This window comes from Podarcis pityusensis (assembly GCF_964106645.2).
Source record: "Podarcis pityusensis genome assembly, chromosome: Z".
In the NCBI taxonomy this organism is placed as follows: domain Eukaryota; kingdom Metazoa; phylum Chordata; class Lepidosauria; order Squamata; family Lacertidae; genus Podarcis; species Podarcis pityusensis.
The window spans coordinates 1800864-1823728 of NC_138044.1; the positions used below are offsets into that span (position 1 = coordinate 1800864).

Sequence of the window (22865 nt, forward strand, 5' to 3'; positions counted from 1 at the left end):
GACCTGCTACAATAGTAGAGTCCAAGTCCTGGCAGATACAATTTTATCCTTAAAATGTCTTGCAAACAAGACATAGCAGGATGCTGTGGGTTCCAAAAACTCATTTAGGCCAATTTGTTAAATGCAACAAAATAGCTCTGCGGGACAGCACATAAAGGATGCAATGGAAGAAGCAAAGAAACACTCTTTGCCTCCTTCACTGCTACTAAGCAGACTCAATAATAAATGAATACTAGTTCAGTTGCATTTGTCTGGAGTTTTCCTCCACACATTCAAGCCATCTCCCAACCTGCTTGAGCACCCTTTACTCCCTGGTGTACCACAGAGCTATCTGGGCTTTATCAAGTAGGTCATCTCTTCACTCCATGGGACTTAGACAGGAGCATCAGTCCTATCAGCTGGGGAGGTAGGAGCCCCAACTGCTTGGGAATCTGTTTGACTCAACCTCTGGAAGTAGTAGTAGTAGTTGTTGGCATCTTTCTGTCAGAGTGGGCCATCCTAACTGATACCCTTCCTCCACATAGAGAAAAGTACAGTGACAGTCTGAATCTCACCAGGGGATAACTTGATCATGAAAAGGGAAAGATAGATCACCCTCTTTTTGTCCTGTAGAGCATGTCCAGCTGTAAGCATTGGACCAATAACATATTCGGAAGGCCCCATCTTTGTCATGATAGGCATGAACTACTCAGCTGCCCCAGATCCAGCATGAATATTGAAATCCCCCATGACCAACAGCTCAGTGGTTCACGGTATAGAGACTGCCTATGTCAGCTCAAGCAGGAAGATAACTGGGCAATATACCAGCAGCCTCCTAACATGTCCTCTGCACACGGGACTTGAATTTGGTCATGTGGTAAGCCTAGAAAGAGAGTATTACAGGACACCCCCCAAATCCCCCCCCCCTCATGCTGCCCTGAATACCCAGGTTGGCAAAAAATACCCAGCTGGGGAAAACCCAACTCCTTGCTGCTCATCTGCCCAGGTTTCACTTACACAAGTCAGATCAGCCTCCTCATCCACAGTCATTGTGGATGGAGGAGATTTTATTTAAAACAAACCAACAGCACCTGCAGGTTCAAGGACTGGATGACAGAGCACTCACTGTACCCCCAGTTAGGGGAGGGTCCAGCATGCAGCACAGCCAATAACGTGCTGTGCAGTATTTGCTTCCCTCCACCCCACTATACAGTCATACCTCATGTTATGTTTGCTTCAGGTTGAGCGTTTTCAGGTTACGTCCCACGACGACCCAGAAGTACCAGAATGGGTTACTTCCGGGTTTCGCCGCTCCCGCATGTGCAGACGCACAAAATGACGTCACATGCATGCGTGGAAGCGGTGAATCACGACCCGTGCACGTGCAGACGCTGGTTGCGTTCTGCTCATGTTGCGAACGGGCCTCCGGAACGGATTTCATTTGCAACCAGAGGTACCACTGTACTTCCTCCAGACCTCTACTGCACCTCCCACAGGCAGCATGGCTAGGGAGGGTGAGAGTTGCGCCTTCCGCATGCTTCAGGCTACTAGGCTGGGGAAGGCTACATTAAACTACTGTTTATCATTAAGAGAATAAGCCTAGGCAAATCACAAGCTCACCCCCTCCCCTTTTCCTGCAATGCTGTTATAAGGTGATCCAAAGCTTTCACTTTCATTGTTTATTAACCACAGCTTGTTATTTCATGCAAGGCTGACAAAGGCTGCATTCCCAGGTTGTGGTAAACCATAGTTAATGGCTTGCCATGAAGGTGTAGATGGCTCCCACTTTGCTCAAGCCAAAGTTTGTATTCATGAACAAGCCACAATCCCTGGTTCAGATGTAGTACTAGGCCATGGATTACAGTTTGTTGCAGGGAGCACAGCAGTAGTGATCTCCATGTCCACAGTCAGCCATCAACTATGATATACTATGGCCTGGACCAATCTATATTTCATGTGAACTATGGATTAAATTTCAGTCCACGGGCATGAAGCAGGGTTGCTACAACAAACCATAGTTAAAATTAACCACAGTTTGGGCATTTGGACATAGCACCAATCTGTGATTAAGGAAGCAAAATGGAAGCAGAAGCTTTTGATCTCCTTGACCAGCATAGCAGCACCACAGGGGAGTGGGCCAAGGAAAACCTCGTTTGTTCCAATCACTATAAGTCATGGTTTAGCATGACACCCGAATGCAGCCATTCACTATATGAAACTCTTCTAATAGGGAGGCCTGGTTGTGGCTGGTGCTTCATTTCTAAAGACAGATTGTGTGATCTGGAAGTTTTGTCTGCTGGCCCCAGCAATGTGGGAGTAGGCAGGGGCTAATGAGACATGAAGGAATGGCATTCTGCACATGCTCAGGGTGTGTGTCTTCTTTATTTCTTCACATATTCCAGGACTGAGCCCTGGCTTGTGGCAGACATCATGCAATGTGCAGAAATAAGTGAGTCTGTACTATCTAGAGAAGGTTTATTTAAGCTTCAAGTCATCACGTCTAAACGATGCAGGGTGCTATTATTGTGACTGCTGTTCTTCCCTGGGCTTTGACTATGACTCAGGTCTCTATCTGGCTGCTACAGAAGAAAACTGGTGTGTAAAAGATGGAAGTCCTCTCTGTAAGTAATTCCATGCGAATACCTTGTTGGGTGCAAGTAGTGAACTGACTGAGGTGCTCCAGCTCAATATAATTTTTGAATCCTCCCCTTTCTATAGACTAGACAAATTCATGTTTGGTTTGTATGGAAATTAGTGACTCTCGCCTCCCTGAAGACACTGTGTAATTCTCACCAGTTGTAACTAGCCAAAGCATGTAGTTTGGTGCCACTGAAACCATGGCTTTGTTTTTAGTAACAGTGTAATGCAGTTTAAACAACAACAACAACTATTTGAAAGTTTGTCAAGTTGGTTTCAGTCAAGCTTAGTTTCAGAGAAATCTGCTTAAAATTGCACATAAACAAGCATCTTTCTAGCAATGTTCACTTAGAAGCAAGTGCCATTAATTTAAAAATAATTTATCCATAGTTAGGATTGAGCTGTGAGGCGCTTGGTCTAAGGAAGCTGTGTAATTTATTTATTTTATTTAAAAGGCTAACCCTGCCCATCCTGAAGACCTGGGGAAATTGGGGGGGGGGGTAGGGGCAATAAATAAACCAATTTTGCTTGAAGCTCATCTGAAAGATTGCAAAACCCATGCAAAACTCTTTCAACCCGTGTTGCTCCCAGCATCTTCTGTTATTTTGTCCTGTACATCTAATAAACAAAGGTATACTGGCTCTGACCATGGAGGTTTTGTTTAATTTTTAATGGCTAATAGTTGCTGTTATCCTCCTTCAGGACAAATTCACAGCGGATGTGTTTAACAGTTGCTGCTGAGCACAGTTACAAAGGAGAAACCTCCACTGTTATTTGTGATGCCGTATCATAGAATAGCAGAATCATAGAATTGTAGAGTTGGAAGGGACCCTAGGGGTCATCTAGTCCAACCCCTGGCAATGTAGGAATCTCAGCTCAAGCATCCATGACAGATGGCCATCCAAAAGCCTCTGCTTAGAAACCTCCAAGGAAGGAAAGTCCAGCGCCTCCTGAGGGAGACTGTTCCGCTGTTGAACAGCTCTTACTGTCATAAAGAATTTCTGTATGTTTATAGTCAGAATCTCCTCGCTTGTCACTTGAAGCTATTGGTTCGAGTCCTGCCCTCCACGGCAGGAGAAAACAAGCTTGCTGCCTCTTCCATGTGACAGCCCTTAAGATATTTGAAGGTGGCTATCATATCTCTTCTCAGTCTCCTCTTTTCCAGGCGAAGCATGCCCAGCTCCTTCAGCTGCTCCTCATAAGGCTTGGTTTCCAGACCCTTGACCATCTTGGCTGCCCTCCTCTGCACACCTTCCAGCTTGTCAACATCCTTCTTAAATTGTGGTGCCCAGAATTGGACACAGTATTCCCAGTATGGTCTGGCCAAGGCAGAATAGAGTGGTACTGTTGCTTCCCTTGATCTGGACACTAGACTTCTGTTGATGCACCTGAGAACAGCATTAGCTGTTTCGCTGCTGCATCACACAGTTGACTTATGTTAAGCTTGTGCGTTACTAAGACTCCTAAGTTATTTTCACATGTATTGCTAGTTAGTCAGGTGTCCCCCATCCTATATTTGTGCATCTGTTCTTCCTGCCTAAGTGCAGGCCCTGACTTATTGAAATTCATTTTGTTAGCCTGGGCCCTGTTCTCCAATATGTTGAGGTCATTTTGAATTCTGATTCTGCCTTCTGCGTCATTAGCTAGCCCTTCCAGTTTGCTGCCATCTGCAAAGTGGATGAGCATTCCCTCAGTTCCTTCATCCAAGTTATTTATAAAGACGTCAAACAACAACGGACCCAGGACAGAACCCTGCAGCACCTCACTTGTCACTTTTTTCCAGGATGACAAGGAACCATTAATGAGAACTCTTTGGGTTCAGTCAGTCAACCAGCTATAAATCCACCTAACACTTACCTCATTCAACCCACATTTTACCAGCTTCCTTGCAAGAATATCATGGGGGACTTTGTAAAAGAAAAAAGCGCCTTACAGAACTGAATTATTTAATTATTTCCCAGCGCTGTGCATATACATGGTCACTTGTGAGTTGATCACGCGTGGGGGGAATGCCTGTACATGTTACATCAGCAAAAGCAGCACAGAAATCAGAAGTTGGAAGAATCAGAAATAATAAGCCTTCCAAATGTTAATACTCTGAGTGCAGATAAGAACACTGTGTATCAAGCATATCCTGTTGCTTAAGGGCATTAGATAGCTGAGGTTCCAAACAGAATTTTTTAACAGATGGTTGTAATTAAAGTGTATGCAAAAAAGCAAGTCTTAATCAGCAGCATTCTAGTAAGCACTTTAATGTGTTGCTACTAATTAGATTGTTGCACAGCCAAAGCCCGAGTGAGATATGAAATCAGAAACTGAGGAATTCAGGTGCAATTCAGATTTGCCCACTATGCAGAAGTGATTTACTGTCTTCCTTGTTCACCTTCACGAGAATCTAATGTGGCTGCATATTTTCATTCCTGTTTTTCAGCTGCATAACAAGGTCCAAGCCCTGACTCTTTGAATCTACCCCAGTTGATGGGTTGAATGATGACCCAGTGGTTCTTTGCAAGTGCCAGCATCAGGGTTTGACATGGCTGGGGCCCTGCCAAGGCCCGTTCCTCAACAGGGACTACCACTGCCGGCCCTGGAGCCTTCTGGCGCTGCTGCTGCTGCTCCTCCTGCCTGTGCACCTTCTGCCTCTGAACCAGGGTGCAGTGACAGGCACAAGCAAGAGAACCAGCAGCCTCTCCCTGGCAGGCAGTGTGTATTGGGCCTGGAAGAGGAAGATACGACCATGGGCAGCAGCAACAGAAGCAAGGCAAGCATTAGCCTGCTGAAGACATCTAGCCCAAAGCCGTCATCTTCGCCAACTCCCCCCTTCTGCCTGGAGCTATCTTTGGCTTCTGGCGAAGGTAGCAAAATAAGGGTCTTCGAATAAAGCTGCCCATATTTATTTTAAAGCTTAGGGTTGTACCCAGGGCTAGTCTTACTCAGAGCAGATCCATTTAAATCAATGGGCATGGCAAACTTAGGCTCATTAATTTAAATAGAACTATTCATAGTAGAGCTTAGTTGGATTCAACCTATTCATAACCCATGCTTTCACTGTATAAAGCTGCCTCAGAGCAGGTAGCAAAGAAAATGTGTTAAACCTCAATACTTAATAAAACCAACAATGCTAAAAATGCCAGCTATAAACAATCATTCCTTATAACAGAGGTGGGGAACCTCCAGCCTGTAGGCCAATTTTAGCCCGCCAGAGGGTCCAGTTTGGACCACAAGGACCTTTCCCCCAAAAAAATGCCCACCCGCCCTTCAGCTGGCACCAGAGGGATTGCAACCCCATCCAGAACAGGCAATATGTGTAATTCCTAGATCCAGCAACTTCTCATCTATAGTGCCTCTGTCTTGTTGGGATTCAGTCTCTGCTTGCTAGCCCTCACCCTGCCCATCATCACATCCAGACAACCATTGCATGTTACTGAGAGGCGTATTGCTGTGAGATTGCTGATGCCCATCGCAAGCAGCCAGTTTAGTGGTTTTCCCGCTTGTGGTACCTGAAAGTCAAGGCCTGCCCACTGTGGGTGGGGCTGCTTCCCATTTCAGTTTTGATGTGCAGCTCTCAATTTGGGAGCCAGGATGTGGCATGTGAGAATGTTGAATTAGCTCCACTCCAGGTTTCAGGGCCGCCTAGGTATCCATTCTTCGTGCATTCCCATCCTAACAGAATTAAAATGCTGGAGTTGAACTTGCCCAGGCTGTGTAAATCATGCAAATTCCCTTATTTTGCATAATTCATTCTAGTTTTGCTGACCATGGGCATGGGCATCAATGCCCTACTGCTGTTCATTAGGCTTCTATGATTCAGCAACAGGGATTGCCTACACTTTCAAGCATTTCTTCATGAACCTAAAGGCTAGAAACTTAACTTAGGAGTTGGATAGCAAAAACAGATGCTCAGGAAGCCACTCCTAATATCGCATTCTGTGCTCTTTCTCCCCACTCCCATGCTTCCACGTAATCTCAATGTGCCCACAGCTCTGACTCTGCCAAATAGAAAAAGCTTTGCAAACAAACAAACAAACAAACAAACAAACAAACAAACAAACAGGGATTGGTTCTGCATCTCCCAAACCTGAGGTGTTACAAAGGACAGGTTGGTTAAATGTGATTGGCCACAGTTCCCAAAGAGTTGAACTGTGCCTGTGTGTTATAATTGCATTATCTAAGTGTTGTCGTCCTGATCCCAACGGCTGTGGATGTTACTGCCTTGGAAGCTGGGAGCTTGGCAGGATTAGAGACACCCAAGGCATTAGATGCCAAACACCTGTTGGCTAACCTAGCTGTGTCATGTAAAATCACCTGCAAAAGTGCCCCCCTCCCCTTCATTCCATCTGAGCTTGGAGGTACGTTATCTTTATTTTAACTGCCTGCCTCTTCCCTGGTGGAGAGAGATGACTTTCTCAGTGGCTGTAACCCGATTGTGGAACTTGTTCCCAAAGGAGGCTAGGCTGTGCCCCTACCTTTTTTGCTTTTGCCGGTAGGCTGAAAGTGTTTTGTTTAGCCCATTCACTGACTGTTGTGGCAGGGTCTTTTGAGGTTAGCATACCCTTCAACATCTCTCAATGGAAATAGGGACATCCTATTCCATCATCATCATCATCATCTTTTTATTATTTACAGTGAGGGGGGAAAGTGTATGATCCCCTGCTAAATTTGCCCGTTTGCCCTCTGCCCTGGTAGGTTTATTGTAGCTGTGAGAGACAGAATACCATTAAACCTACCATTAAAATTATGGAATGGTCATTTCTTCGTCAGAGGGCAAACGGGCAAATTTAGCAGGGGATCATATACTTTTCCCCCTCACTGTATATCCTGCCCATATGACAGAGTTGCCCCAACTACCCTAGGCGACTTCCAACATATATACAAACATAATAAAACAATAAACATTTTAAAACTTCCCTATACAGAACTGTCTTCAGATGTCTTCTAAAGGTTGTATAGCTACTTATCTCCTTGGCTCAGGGGTTGCATAACTCTGTATCCTACAACACTTCTCTGATGAAAATAGGGACATATTAAGGAAAAGTGGGGCATTCCAGGATTACATCAGCTTCCGTAAATCTGGGACTGTCCCTGGAAAATAGAAGAGTGTGGTGTAGTGTTTGCAGGTGGTGGTGGGGGTTATTCCATTTGCAGGGCCATCTGGGCTCGACTAGGCTTGTGTAGCAAATAGTGAGTTCAGTTGGGTAGGTGCAGCCAGATAATTGTCTAATTGCCCAGTAGTTTGTTTGCAACTCAGGCTAAGCCACTGAGGGACAGAAACAATGCTATACAGTCATACCTTCGAAGTTGAACGGAATCCGTTTGACTTCCAAAACGCTCAGAAACCAAAGTTCCTGCAGTCAATCCGAAGCAGTGGAAGCCCCATCGGACGTTCGGCTTCCAAAAATATTTCGCAAACCGAAACAGTCACTTCTGGGGTTGCGGCGTTTGGCAGCCAAAACGTTTAAGACCTAAGCTGTTCAAAAACCAAGGTACGACTATATTTGCAGTCTTCCTTCTCAACACTGAGGCGTTCGTGTGCTTTTGTAGCTGATCTAAGATATATGTATGCCATCTTAACCTGTCTGCTGTTTGCCACTGAGTAAGAATGTCAACCCGGACCCCCATGCCAGTGTAGCATCCTAGGTAGCAGACAGCTGTGTGTTTTGCTTTTTGTTTCTAAATGAAAACAAACACCTCCCAACCTTTTTTGCAGCTTGAAAAAGCAAAGGAATGTACATATGTCTGTATTCAAAAATGCATTTGTATATTTGATACAATATTTGTATTTCACTTTTCCAACAACAAATGTTGAACTCAAAGCAGTTCAGAATATTAACAATAGCATAAAAAACAAACACTGCAATCATCATAATATCAAACAAAATAGTGTATAAATAAAGCAAACAGCAGCAACAAGGTCATCAATGCAATTAATACAATTCAGTAAAGTCATAGTAATTCATAGTGTTGCCATGATACTTTCTAATCACATGGAACCTTACTCCAGAACAAACAAACAAAAAATGGATTAGCTGTGGCCTCTTAGTTATCAAATGCAGTGTTTTTAACACTTCAATGGATGGGAAGGTCTTCACTGTACATGAACTGTAGACACTTACATGGAACTATATATTTACAAAACCATTTGGGGTGGGTGGGTAAGGTCATTGTGTCACTGGTGGCTGGTGATCAGCTTTGGATATAGCTGGAGAAAAATATTTATTCATTTATTTATTTATTTGCTTCACAGCCGCCAGACCCCTGAACAAGAGACAGCATGGTTTGCTAGCTATCTGACTGAGTGCCTGGCTTTCACGATGCCTGTGCAGGCGGCTCAGTGGACAGAGTTCCTGTCCTGCCCAATCTGCTACAACGAATTCGACGAGAATGTGCACAAGCCCATCAGCTTAGGCTGCTCACACACGGTCTGCAAGACCTGCTTGAATAAGCTTCACCGCAAGGCCTGCCCTTTTGACCAGACAGCCATCAACACTGACATTGATGTGCTTCCTGTAAACTTTGCACTTCTCCAATTAGTTGGAGCCCAGGTAAAGGAATGGAGCTTGTTTTGGTTAGAATTTATACCTCTCAAAATAATAATAATAATAATAATAATAATAATTAATAATAATAATAATAATATCAGGTCTGATCCTCCTGTGAATTTTTGCTTGTGTACAGGAGCTGAAAAAACACACTGGGAGTTCAAATACCTTAACTGGAAATAGATGGAGAAGGGAATCTCTCTCTTTTTCAGCTGTTCTTTCCATAAGGCAAGCAGATGCTGGGGACAGTGGAGGCAGCCTCCTTGCTGGTGCTCCTAACCCCCATTTTCTGGCCATTCCCCTTGGTTGAAGGGCAGCACTGTACATGCTACATGGCATATACTGGCCCTCCTGAGCCAGCTTGTTGCCACAGGGGAGGAAGTGGAGAATGGGCTTGGGATGGGTGTTCATCCGTATGCAGATGATACCAAGCTCTACCTCTCAGTATACCTGAAGGAGTGTTTCCATTCCCATCCTTCAGCCCGGACACTCAGGTCCAGCTCCAAGGCCCTTCTGGTGGTTCCCTTACTGCAAGAAGTGAGGTTACTGGGAACCAGGCAGAGGGCCTGTTCGGTAGTGGCACCCGCCCTGTGGAACGCCTTCTCATCAGATGTCAAGGAAATAAACAGCTATCTGACTTTTAGAAGACATCTGAAGGCAGCCCTGTTTAGGGAAGTTTTTAATGTTTGATGTTTTATCATGTTTTTAATATTCTGTTGGGAGCCGCCCAGAGTGGCTGGGGAAACCCAGCCAGATGGGCGGGGGTATAAATAATAAATTAATATTATATTATTATAATTATGTGGGCAAGCCCTGTGCCATATACTTAAAGTTTGATTATACTTGGGGATTAAAGTTGACAAGCCAAAGGCCAGGCAGAAAAGGGGGGGTCTCAAGGAGAAGAGAGAGAGGAGGCACCCTATACTTGTTAATTTCATAGCAACCTTGTTTGCATGTACTGCTAAGCCAAACCATGGCTTTCTGCAGAGGTGCAGGCTTCCAGAGAGGGAATGGTGGCTAATTTGCACCTCCAGTAATTTTGTTGCTGCATTAAACTAAGCCATGGTTTGGTTTAGCATGTTGTCTGAACCTGGGCTTGTGGTTTAGCTTGCCTGGAAAAATATTAGCATTATATGGAAACCGTGCTAGTATGTTTCCATTTAATAGTTCTGATATTTCATTAGTTTTATTCCTTCTGTTTCACTGGCCTTTTGTTTTGTTGCCTTCTTTGCCTTCAGTTTCAGGTGAAGGGCTTATCTGCACTTACCTTTTGCCCCACTTTTTCCAAGTACAAGTCCGCGCTTAAAAGCTCCATTTCTGAGTGTGAGGATTTTTTTTGCCTTGGAGCTTTCCCCCTGAAAACCTACTCTTTAATGCTCAAGCAGAGCAAATGTCAACTCAAGTTTTCTGCAAATCGCTGTTTGGTCTGATTGAGCTTTAAAGAGCAGCTTTTCACAGGGAAAGCTCGGGGGGGGGAAGAGGGGGCGCTCTGACATGGAGCTTTAAAGTGCAGACCATGCCTGGAAAGAGCAGAAGAAAGGTAAGTGCGGATAAGCCCCAAGAAAGGCTTTCCTCAAATAACAAAAGTGTTTAAATCACATTTTGATACATCAACATTTTGTTTCCTCACAAACTGCATGCATTGTCTGCATGTACTTTTGTAAACCAAGAAAACCTTTAATAAAAAGTATTCTCTCTCTCTCTCTCTCTCTCTCTCTCACACACACACACCCTAGTGGTATCTTAAAGACATGAAATCTTATGCTAGGTCTGGGTCTAATCAAATAAGCAAGCATTGCTGCTTATTGTCAAGTCAGATTTTTAGTGGCAGCTCTTTGATCTTACATAATTCCAGAATTAGGGTGCTTGTTGAGAAATGGTGCATAATTTCCTGCAGCATCACATTAATGGTGTGTATCTCTCTCCATTCTTTGATAACAAATTACACACTGGTCACTGCTTCTTCCTTTCTGCATTTGATCTGTACAGGCACCTGATCACCAGACCATCAAGCTAAGCAACTTAGGAGAGAACAAACACTATGAAGTGGCAAAGAAATGTGTTGAAGATCTGGCACTTTATTTGAAGCCACTAAGTGGAGGCAAGGGTAAGTTCCCCCATGAGGTAGTGAAAGAAGCCGGTCAAGCTGGTGTCCTTTTCAAATTGAAGGTTTTAAATATGAATCGCACATGGTGGGACGCTGCCTTCGGCCACATCAGACTGCTTGTTCATCTTGTCAGGTTCCAGGACACCAGGAGGGCCCTTTTGGATCCCAGTAAAGACCCACAAGCAAGGCATGCGCGCAATAGCCCTGTTCCACTATTGTTCTCCTGCAAGTGGTATTCAGAGGCATGGGGTTTCTTTCATCCTCTTAGTAGTATATAGCCACACGGAAGGAGATTAGTTAATTTGTCAACTGCCTTTCCCTGATGCCCAGGTAGAAATAGGCAATTCTGCCAGTTTCGGATTTTCTCATTTTCCTAACTTTTAGTTTGATTCAGTCCATTTATTTGTGATTGTTTGCAGTAAAAAAAAGGGGGGGGGAAAGGGCAGCGTCTTCAGGGAGAATCTGTGTGCATCTGCATGCTTGTTTCTCCTAATATATACAAATTGTACACAATTTTGCCTAGTATTTTCTGTTTTCTCCTAATTGCATTTTTGTTCATATTTTTCCTAAATATATCCATTACTGTATAAGTGTATTTTTCACTAACATATTCATCATTATATGCACTGCACTGTAAAATTCAGAAACAGACAATATTCAGAGACATCAAAGGATAGTGTGTGCTTTGATTTGTTTTGTATTTTATTAGTTCAGGAAGTGCAAATGTAGTAGGTTCATATAGAAATGTAAACTGAATGAATTCTGCACCACCCCACCCCACCCCACCCCAACCGCTACCAAAATCTGTGCATTTCACATGCCATTGTGCCCCACCTGCTCACTGAGGAAATCCTTGCCTTTCACATTGAGTAGAAGGCCTCCCTGCTAACCTTTCTGCTTTTGTTCCTCCTTCTGAAGGCATTGCCAGCCTGAACCAGAGCGCACTGAGCCGGCCTATGCAACGGAAACTGGTGACACTAGTGAACTGTCAGCTGGTGGAAGAGGAAGGCCGGGTCAGGGCCATGCGGGCAGCCCGCTCCCTCGGGGAGAGAACTGTCACTGAGCTGATATTGCAGCACCAGAACCCTCAGCAACTGTCTGCCAATCTCTGGGCCGCTGTCCGGGCACGAGGGTGCCAGTTCCTCGGTCCAGGTAACCCCTAGCTGGAGTAAATAGAGAGGGACTTGTCAGAGTGAAGCACTGAGGCCACAGTCCTGTACATGCTTACCTGGGAGCAAGTTCCCTTGGAACTAAGACTCATACTTCTGAATGGATACATCGGGGATTGAGCTGTTCATCACTCAGACACTATTTGAGAAAACTTCCTACCAGGTCCCCACCTTGGGGTAGAAGCTGGTGGGCTCTGTTTATTTTTGGAACAAATAATTTAAGTTCCCAGCCTTCACTGTTGCGAAGGTTCAGGCAAAGAATAGTTTGGGCCTACATCCTTTAACCTGCTATGGTTTGCCCTTGCTTTTTCTAGACCCTAAATAACGTCAACCTATGGCTTTCTAGCTATGCAGGAAGAAGCCTTGAAGCTGGTGCTGCTGGCCTTGGAAGACGGCTCAGCCCTCTCCAGGAAAGTCTTGGTGCTTTTTGTTGTCCAGAGGCTGGAGCCAAGATTCCCCCAGGCATCCAAAACCAGCATTGGCCACGTGGTACAGCTTCTATATCGAGCCTCATGCTTCAAGGTGCAGTGCTTTCGAGTTTCTCATTTCTAATCTGTTTTAACTGTTTTTAATTCTGAAATTTACATCGTTGTAGCCCACCCTAGACCCTGCTGGTAAAGTAAATTTCATAGTAAAAAAAATCATTCTAGGTTTTCTGCAGCTAGGCAACTCATAGTTAGCAAAGTTGCTTTTAATGAAATATTGGTTACGATACCTCAGAAAATGTTAGGGTAGTTTAGTAATGAGAATTAACTCATGAGAAATCTTTGTAGTACTATCTCTCTGACCACTTCTTTTAAAACTTCAAAGGAAGACCAGTGCAAAACTAATATATTTTTCAAAAAGTTTGGTTCTATCCATTTATTATTATTATTTATTACATTTGTTATTTGATTTATCTTCTCCAAGGTCAGCCAAAGCAACTGACCACCATCTGGGTTTGAGTAGAGGCAGTGGTTCCCTACCCTAATGACAAGTCTGTGTCAATTTTATAAAAGTTTAAATCTATGCAATGAGAGCATAGTATTGTTCATGACAGCAGTAACTGGTTATAACACAATAATCATGGGGTGCATTCCTTTCCATCAAATGCACTTTTGGATATGCATGGGGGGTATCAGCATGCATTCTGCTGAAAGGCAGTGTGGTTCAGGTGGACTATGTCTGCACATGGATGCAGCCCCACAATCCTTTAAATTGATATTTGAGTGCACTAGGCGTGGAGTGCCTGGCGTGCTCTGGTCCATGGGGTCACGAAGAGTCGGACATGACTAAATGACTAAACAACAACAACAACAACAGGCATGTTTGTTCATTGACTCATTTGTGTAGGTCACCAAAAGAGATGAAGATTCTTCCCTGATGCAGTTGAAAGAGGAATTTCGCAGCTATGAGGCATTGCGTAGGGAACATGATGCTCAGATTGTCCACATTGCCATGGAAGCCGGCCTTCGGATATCACCAGAGCAGTGGTCTTCCCTACTCTATGGAGACCTGGCGCACAAATCCCACATGCAGTCCATTATTGACAAGGTGTGTAGCGGCTACAGAATAGTTGCTTTTTATTTGGTTTTTTCTGAAATACAGCACTACGTCTGGTGATGAAGCTGCATAGGGCAGATTCTGAGCTGAGAGATACAACCTCTCAGCACTGATCCTCAATTCATGCAACCTGAAGACGTGCTGTTAATTATGGAATATTTCTCTCCTGCCTACACCTTCGGCTCAGGTCAATCAAACAGCAACCATTTTATAGAACAAAAACTAAAATACATAACGAATAAGATTTGGGAATGGGGAGCAGGGAAGAGATTTGATGTTTCTTGATCCACAAAAATATGTGTGGAGAAAGTGGGTAGAAATAAGCTCTTATAATACTAAAACTTGGAGCCATCCAATGAAACAGAACAGAAGAGTCAGGCTGGAGAAGAGGAAGTATTTCTTCACACAGTGCATAATTAAATTATGGGATTTGCTCACACAAGACGTAGTGAAGATAAGACAAATTCATAGAAGATAAGTCTTATCAGTGGCTACAAGAAAAAATGGTTATGTTCTCTCTCTACTGTTGGAAACAGCAGGCCTCTAAATACCAGTTGCTAGGAACTGCAAGTGGGGAACCTGCTTTTGTGCCCAGGTCCTGCTTGTGGGCGTCCCAGGAGAGGCGTCTGGTTGGCTGCTGAGAGATCAGGATGCTGGACTAGATGGTCTGATCCAGCAGGGCTCTTCATAGGTTCACAGTAGAATTTCCTTCATATAACGCAAAGCAGTACAGGATTCCTTTTGGTGTACCAACCTCCCCGCTGCACCAAGGATTCTTATGTTTTATTGTATTTTTAATATTCTATTGGAAGCCGCCCAGAGTGGCTGGGGAAACACAGCCAGATGGGCGGGGTATAAATATATTATTATTATTATTATTATTATTATTATTATTATTATTATTAAAGCACTTGTTTGTTTCTTTTCTTTAGCTTCAGTCCCCAGAATCCTTTGCAAAAAGTGTGCAGGAGTTGACCATTGTTCTGCAACGTACGGGTGACCCTGCAAATTTAAACAGGCTTCGTCCCCATTTGGAGCTATTGGCCAACATAGATCCTAATCCAGGTTTGTGAATGGTCTGCATGTGTACTTGAGCATGCACACTCGCGTTTTGTTTTACATTCCTTCCTTACAAAAGGAGAGGGATAGTTTTATTTCCCTTTTCACTGTATACTGGGGGATTTCTTTCTTAGTTGTTTTACTCACAGCAAGATTTGTGCATGTCATGGGAAACCTAGATATACTGTATTTTTTCACTCTATAAGACGCACCAGACCACAAGAGTTTTTGGAGGAGGAAAACAAGAAAAAAATAAATCTGAATCTCAGAAGCCAGAACAGCAAGAGGGATCACTGCGCAGTGAAAGCAGCAATCCCTCTTGCTGTTCTGGCTTCTGGGATAGCTGCGCAGCCTGCATTCGCTCCATAAGATGCACACACATTTCCCCTTACTTTTTAGGAGGGAAAAAGTGAGTCTTATAGAGCAAAAAATACGGTACTTTTGTCACATGGGACAATCTTTATCTTGTTCTGTGTGGTTTCCTCCACAGGAGTGCGTTCTTTGTAGTAACCTGGTACCTGCTAGATGTCGTTAGACTACAAATCCCATCAACCCTGACCCCTTGCCTGCTGTCTGGGGCTGATGAGAGTTGTGGTCCAAAACATATAGAGGACATCCAGTTAAGGAAGCCTGGTTGGTTGGTTGGTTGGTTGGTTGGCTGGTCAGTTGGTTTAAGTTATATACCAGCCTTCATCTGATTATCACAGGATGGTTTATGGTATAAGAACACAAAAATACATAACATGATAACAAATAAAACAATAACACTCCTCCATTCAAACATACAACATTTAAAAGGCCATCAATTATTTAATTAGCGAAAGGTCTGGGAGAAGAGGAATGTTTTTGCTTGGTGCCTAAATATATGTAGAGAAGATGCTAGGTGGTCCTCTCTGGGGAGAGCATTCCACAAGTGGGGAGCCACCACAGAAAAGACTCGTACTCATGGTTTCACCTCCAGACCTCTCATGGAGGGGGCACACAAAGAAGGGCTCCAGATCATGAGATAAGGGTCTGGGTTGGTTCATATGGGGAGAGGCAGTTTATGCAGTTGCCAACTGTGAGATAGTAGAAGTGGTAAAGGTAAAGGTAAAGGTACCCCTGCCCGCACGGGCCAGTCGTGTCCGACTCTAGGGTTGTGCGCCCATCTCACTTAAGAGGCCGGGGGCCAGCGCTGTCCGGAGACACTTCCGGGTCACATGGCCAGCGTGACGAAGCTGCTCTGGCGAGCCAGCACCAGCGCAGCACACGGAAACGCCGTTTACCTTCCCGCTATAAAGCGGTACCTATTTATCTACTTGCACTTAGGGGTGCTTTCGAACTGCTAGGTGGGCAGGAGCTGGGACCGAAAGACGGGAGCTCACCCCGCCGCGGGGATTCGAACCGCCGGCCATGCGATCGGCAAGTCCTAGGCACTGAGGTTTTACCCACAGCGCCACCCGCGTAGAGAGGTAGAGAGGCCCAATCACAGATCTGGGAAAACAAAACTTTAGGACTCCAGTTTGGCTCTACAAGAAAAATACTGTGAGAAAATGACGCCATGACAGTTGAGCATCAGTGGCACCAGCAGAGCTCCTGGATTGTTTCTGCTTAGCTCAAGAGAAAAGTTGTAACTGACCAAAAAATGTGGTGCATTCCTGTTTGCTGCCGATAGCTCACTTTCCCCTTCCTCCTCTTTTGCTGCTCCCACAGATGCAACATCTCCAACATGGGAACAACTGGAAAATGCCATGGTGGCTGTGAAGACAGTTGTCCATGGCCTGGTGGACTTCATTCAGAATTACAGTAGGAAAGGCCATGAAACTCCACAGGTGACTGACTGATATTATTTAGCTGGTTGTTTTTAGCTTGCTTTTTGGCCAATAAAGGGGCCTTGACTGAGGGGCAGAGCGCCTGCTCCACATGCAGAAGTTCCCAGGTTCAGTCCCCGGTCTCTCCATACAGGGCTGGCTGGGGAAAAGACATCTTTTTGAAATCCCAGAGAAGGTGTTGGCAGCTTCCTGAACTGGGAATAACAATTTTATTATTTGTATTCTGGCCCTCTGACTGGGTTGACCCAACCACTCTGGGCAGTTAAGATTTGACCTGTAGATTTGGGATGTGAATAAAATTGTAAGATATATGGTGGTCCACAGTTTTCTGGCCCCCACTGAGGGGGAAGACCTCTGGCTGCACATTTTGAGGGTAAAATCATTCAGCTTCAGAGAGACATTGGTTCCACAGCTGCTGCAGTCCTTTATGTAGGGCTTCCCTTGTGCTTAGTCCGGAAAATGCATTTAGTGCAGAATGCTGCTGCATAATTCCTGACGGGACCAAGAGTCTCTCAGGATCTTCACCTGTGCTCAGAGATTTGCACCTTCTGCCAGTTCACTACCAGGCTGAGTTCAAGGTGTTGTTCTTGGTATTTAAAGCCCAGAACAACATGGGACTAGTTTCTTAAGCAATCGCCTTATCCCATATATGTCAAATTGGTCATGCGCTTCTAAAAGTGCCACAAAATGTCTGCTCTTTGTTTTTAAGAATCATTCCTTGGTTGTGGTGGCACCTGTGCTCTGCACTTTTAGACTCCTGCTGATTCCCCCCCCCCCCCCATTTTGTCAGGCCTGTCTGAACACATGATTTGGGTATAGCTGTTCCTACATTTGTTTTAGGTGGTTCATTGTGTTTATTATTATTAGATGTGTTTGAATGTTTGGAATCTGTTTTTAGTGTGCTTTTAATTACTTATTATTACTGTGTTTGCCACCTTGGGCTCCTCCCTTGGGGAGAGAAGGGAGATTGCACCTCTTGTCTCCCCCTGCCATAGGCAGCTGGGTCCAAGGGACTAAAGAAAAGTATATTTTAAAATGATTCAATAAGGTACATCTGTATCCAAGTATTAGAATTTATCTAATCTAGGAATGCCCACCTGCTGCCATGACTGTTGGTGATAAAGAGGTGGTGCTTGTGTCTTTTTTGCGGGTGGCCAGAGGCATCTGGCTAACTGCTCTTAGGAACCAAAGTATTAAGCATGGACCATGTGTCATTTCATTTTTACGATCAGCATTAATCTGCAACACTCTAGGATCCTTTTTGGCCCACAGGAATTAGAACAACAACAACAACAAAAGAGAAAGATGTAATAGTGTTTATCTGTTCTAGCTAACTTTTTTGGTATAAGAATAAATGTAGAATTAAATATATATATATGAAGAAAAATTAAAACAAGAAAGCAAAGAAAGGAACCAATGATCCGTGGGCCAGATAGAGCTTTGGGGCTGTCCATAGGGATAGTTGCTGGGGGTTTGTTTTAACTGCTTGGAAGTAGCTTGCTGCTTGTTTCTTGGATTCCTGGGGGTTGGCACTTGTGGGCTTTTCTAGGGTAGGAGCCAGAGGCAGGCAGTGACTCTCCTGGTTGGTTCTCTTTTCTGATGCTGCCTGGCATATTCTTAACACCTCCTGGTTGGAGGCAGTAAGGCTTCCAAATACCAGTGGCTTGAAGCCACAGGGCGGGAGAGGGAGTGCGCCTGTTCTGCTTGCGAGTTTCCCACAAGCTTCTGGTTGGCCACTTAGATGGGCCAGATGCTGGACTTAGATGGGCCACTGGCTCATGGCTCTTCTTATGTTCTCTCAGCGTGGTTGCATGTTGAACTAACAGAACAATGAAAGTTCTCATGCTTAACTGACCAGCAGATTCCAACTAAAAACCAGGAAGAGCTTTCTGACCGTAGGAGCTGTTCGACAGTGGAACAGTCTCCCTTGGAAAGTGGTGGGCTCTCCTTCATTGGAGGCTTTTAAGCAGCGGTTGGGTGGTCACATCTCAGGGATTCTTTAGCTGTGATTCCCGCATTGCATAGGGTTGGACTAGATGACCCTCAAGGTCCCTTCCAAATCTACAATTCTTCAATTTTATGGTGAGTACAGAACCCAGCACAGCTGTCAGTAAGGCGAAAGTCTTGCAACTGCGGTTCTCTCGTTCTAGTGGGGTCAGCAACAACTCTGGTGGGGATTTATTCCAGGCTTGGTTTATGTAATGCAATGTTTTCCCTCCCTCTCTCCCTCTTTCTTTTTGAAAGCTGCAACCAAATAGCAAATACAAAACAAGCATGTGCCGTGACCTGCGACAGCAAGGCGGGTGTCCGCGAGGGACCAACTGCACTTTCGCTCACTCTCAGGAAGAGCTGGAGAAGTAAGTACTGGGAAGTGGGGGAGGAGCAGGAACTCTCCCTAAGCTGGTGGATGCGTTGCAGCAGAGGCTTGATGAACAGCGTTCCCTGAATGCAGGGATGGGCAGCCTGCTGCCCTCCAGGTGTCCATTGGACTCCAGCTCCCTTTGGCCCCAGACCGAGTAAGGTGGAAGTGGGTGGGTGGAGAAATATTGCAGTTCAATAATACCCTGTGGATTCAGCCTGGATGGTCAATAAGATCCAGACTCCAACTGCCAGGCAAACAGGACATTTATGTAGGCGTTGTAAGGCCAGTGCGACACAACCTCAACCAGCAGGTAGTTGAGAGGTAGCACCCAAATATGAAAGAAAAAGAAACCCCACAAGCATTTATAGGTTTACAAGCAAAGGGGTGGCTGTGTCCATATATGGCAGCACTTCCTTATACTGGCTTCTACTGGCTTAATCTCAAGGCACAGCAACTTTCTTAATTTCCACTCCTTTCTTTGTCCTTAACCTTAACCGTTGTAGCAGTAGCTTCTACATACATGTCGTCCTTCTCTCGCAGTTTCCTTGCAGACAAAACATTCACTTCACTTAGCCCTTTTCACATGCATTTCAATTTTCTTTAGTTTTAAAATCCCTTTTATAATTTTATTTTCCTACGCACATCTTTCCCTTAATGCAGGGATGGGCAGCCTGCGGTCATTCAGGTGTTGTTGGACTCCACTCCCATTGACTCCAGACCAGGAAGATGGGAGTGGGTTGTCATCCAACAGCAGTTGTAGTTCCCCCGTCCCTGACTCTCTCTCTGGCCTCTTGTTCCATCCTGAGAGGCCTCCTTTTGTTCTGAAGCCATGCCAACATCTCAGTGTGAGAGTAATTCCTGATCTCTTTTGCCGTTAAGATGGCAGGTACGCTTGGAGGAGGGAACATTTGGCCCTCCAGAAGTTGCTCAACTACAACTCCCATCATCTCTGGCTACTGACCATCAGTTGGGGGGCTGATGGGAGTTGTGGTTCAGCAACATCTGGAGGGCCAAAGGTTTTCTACACTTGCACTAGCAGGTCTATTTAGCTGGACACCACCCTCATATTTGATGTAAATATGTTGACGTCCCTTCCTTTGACAATGCCTCCCCCTGCAAAAAAAGTATTTGGCCTAGCTAAATCATGAAATTCTTTAAATGATAGCAAGCTTTCCAAAATGTTCAATCTCATCTTCATTTAAGTCATAAGTTTAAGATACTAACATTACTTCCTTTGCTATCTAATCCACTGGGTTTCCATCGAATTCCTTATCTGCACAGTATGTTATTTTCCTGCATTGAAGAATGCACCGTAAGTGAATTTGGACAAAAAATTTTGGCACTGACAAAGATTGCTTAGCTAAAAACAAACTGAAAAGTGGCAGCGATTTATTTTTTTTTTAAATCACGAGGCTGAATAAATTCTGTTCAGCATACTTAACATACCATGAGAGACAGTCAAGCAATAATGATAAAGATTATCCAACAAGCTTATTACACAGCAAGAGTCTTACAAGGTAATACAAAAGATGCCACAGCATGAAGAGTGAAAAGGCTTTAAATATGCAATTTTACAATTTTCTATCATTTTAAAAATTGAATTAACTACTAATGGATTATTATTTTGAAATGTAAATAAAACCAGTTAAAAAAAAACAAACAAAAAAAACCCAGGTGTAACGCTGAAACCTTTCTCAAATTACTTTTGGCTCTTTCAGAAACAGTCATCTGCCTCTAATTTGAATAGGAGCTCCCCTTGCTCAGATTTGTAGGGGGGATAGAGCTAGAGCCAGAGAACTGTGGGGCAGACTGGAGGAGGGAAGTTGGTGGGGGTCTCGGCAGTGACCCTTCCTTCAAGACAACTCAAAAGGATCTAGCTTTGGGGATGGCTCCCTGATGTCCAGTCTCCCTTTGGTTTGAGTGTTCCTGGAACATCTTCAGATGCTGCGGCAAGCCCTATCCAATTTATCACCATCACCATCTATTTATTTATTAAATTTGTATATCCATCCATAGATCTCAAAGTGGGTCACAACATAAAAATACAAGAAAACCCCCACAAAACATATAATAACAATAATAACAAACCAATAATAATCCCTGCCTCCCACAACACATTTAAAAGGGCATTGAATGTCTGTCAGCCAAAGGCCTGGTCGAGGAAAGACCATTTTCACCTGCTGCCAAAAGATGTATAATAAAGGCGCCAGCCTTTCTACCACACAGTTCCAATTTAAGAAATAATAAATGGGCTTTTCTGAGCAAGCTGAGGCCCATACACATGTGGAAGCTGTTCTCCATATGCATGCCTTCCGGAACTGGCGAAGCTGACACGCAGATTCCAGGAAATGGACAATAGGGATTTTGAAAAAGAGTGGGAAACTTTTATATTATATTTGCAGAAACAAAGAAAGAATATTGACCTGATGGTAGGATTTAAATAAACATTCACCACTTTATGAATAGGGAACAGATAATGTAATAAAAGGAAAAATATGATATTTGTAGAAAACAGCAGAATATACGAATGAGGTTAATAAATCAAAAATGGAAGTTGAGGGAAGTCCAAAAGGGGGGAGGGAGAGATGTGATGTAAGCTGTATGTTATAAGTATATTTGTAATGAGAGAAAATAAAATTAATAATAATATTTTTAAAAGACATATGCATGCTTTCCAAGTATCCCGATTTTCCAGGCACAGCCCCAGAATTTCAGAAGCCGTCCCTGTTTCTGATTTGATCGCAGAATGTCTGTTTTCCTTTTCCTCCCCTCCTTATCTCGGAAAACAATTAAAAGGGGTGTGTGTAGAAACAAAAACGGAGTCTTGTTTATACTAAAAATAACATACCAGCACCAAATGAAGGAAACGGCGAAGCTGGCATAATAAAGCCCTTCCTGTAACTTTGAAGGGAAATGTCACCTAAATTCACATACCCACTGCTTTATTGCAACCACAGGTATCGGCTGAGGAACAAGAAGATCAGTGCCACAGTGAGAACCTTCCCCCTGCTAGGCAAAGCCAGTGTCACGAGTGCAGTATCCACCACGACAGGAAGCATCATTTCCATCATGGGAAGCGCGGAGAGCTCTGGGAAGATGTCACAGAGCACTAACGGCATTGTGAGCCTGGAGAGTGGCAGCCCCCAGCTGATCCCACGTTGCTCTGACCCCTCGTCCATGATGGTGTTGGAGAACGTGAAGAAAGCGGGGAAAGCTGGAGCCAATGGACAGAACACCCCGGGCTCCTTCGCAGACCCTCTCTCTGAAAAGTATGTGCCATGCTTGAAAGAAGGAACATAGCTCAGCGGCAGAGCATCTTTCTTGCATGCAGAGGGTCCCGGGTTCAGTCCCCAGTGGCATCGCCAGGTAGGGTAGGGAGAGGCTCCCTGCCTGAAACCCTGGAGAGCCGGTGCTGCCATTCAGTGTAGACAGTACTGATCAAGATGGACCTGTGGTCCTGCTCAGTATAATGCAGTTTCCTATGTTCCCTCTGTTCCCATTACTCCCCCATGAACATGTTGTTTTTCCATGCAGGAGGCAATTCCTCTTCTCAAAAAGGCCCCTGCTGTGATGTGTGCAGCCAGCCTGGTCAGTAGCCAGGAATGGTGGGAATTGGGGGTCCAGCAACATCTGGAAGGCCCCAGGCTCCCCATTCCTGCC

At 44.5% G+C, this 22865-nt stretch overlaps 1 protein-coding gene across 4 annotated transcripts in view; it reads left to right on the top strand.

The window, feature by feature from the left end:
• RC3H2 (ring finger and CCCH-type domains 2) overlaps positions 1-22865 on the top strand; it is a 46090-nt gene that overhangs the window by 5292 nt on the left and 17933 nt on the right. For 2 of the 4 annotated variants that reach the window (XM_080990819.1, XM_080990822.1), the window contains exons 2-11: positions 2382-2428; positions 8861-9158; positions 11145-11262; positions 12181-12414; positions 12778-12953; positions 13764-13964; positions 14906-15038; positions 16725-16843; positions 19088-19200; positions 22163-22474. In XM_080990819.1, the coding sequence (XP_080846945.1) occupies positions 2415-2428; positions 8861-9158; positions 11145-11262; positions 12181-12414; positions 12778-12953; positions 13764-13964; positions 14906-15038; positions 16725-16843; positions 19088-19200; positions 22163-22474 (1718 nt within the window). In that variant the 5' untranslated portion in view covers positions 2382-2414. Of the gene's footprint in view, positions 1-2381; positions 2601-8860; positions 9159-11144; positions 11263-12180; positions 12415-12777; positions 12954-13763; positions 13965-14905; positions 15039-16724; positions 16844-19087; positions 19201-22162; positions 22475-22865 lie in introns of all 4 variants that reach the window. The other 2 variants (XM_080990820.1, XM_080990821.1) reach the window with 2 other exon arrangements.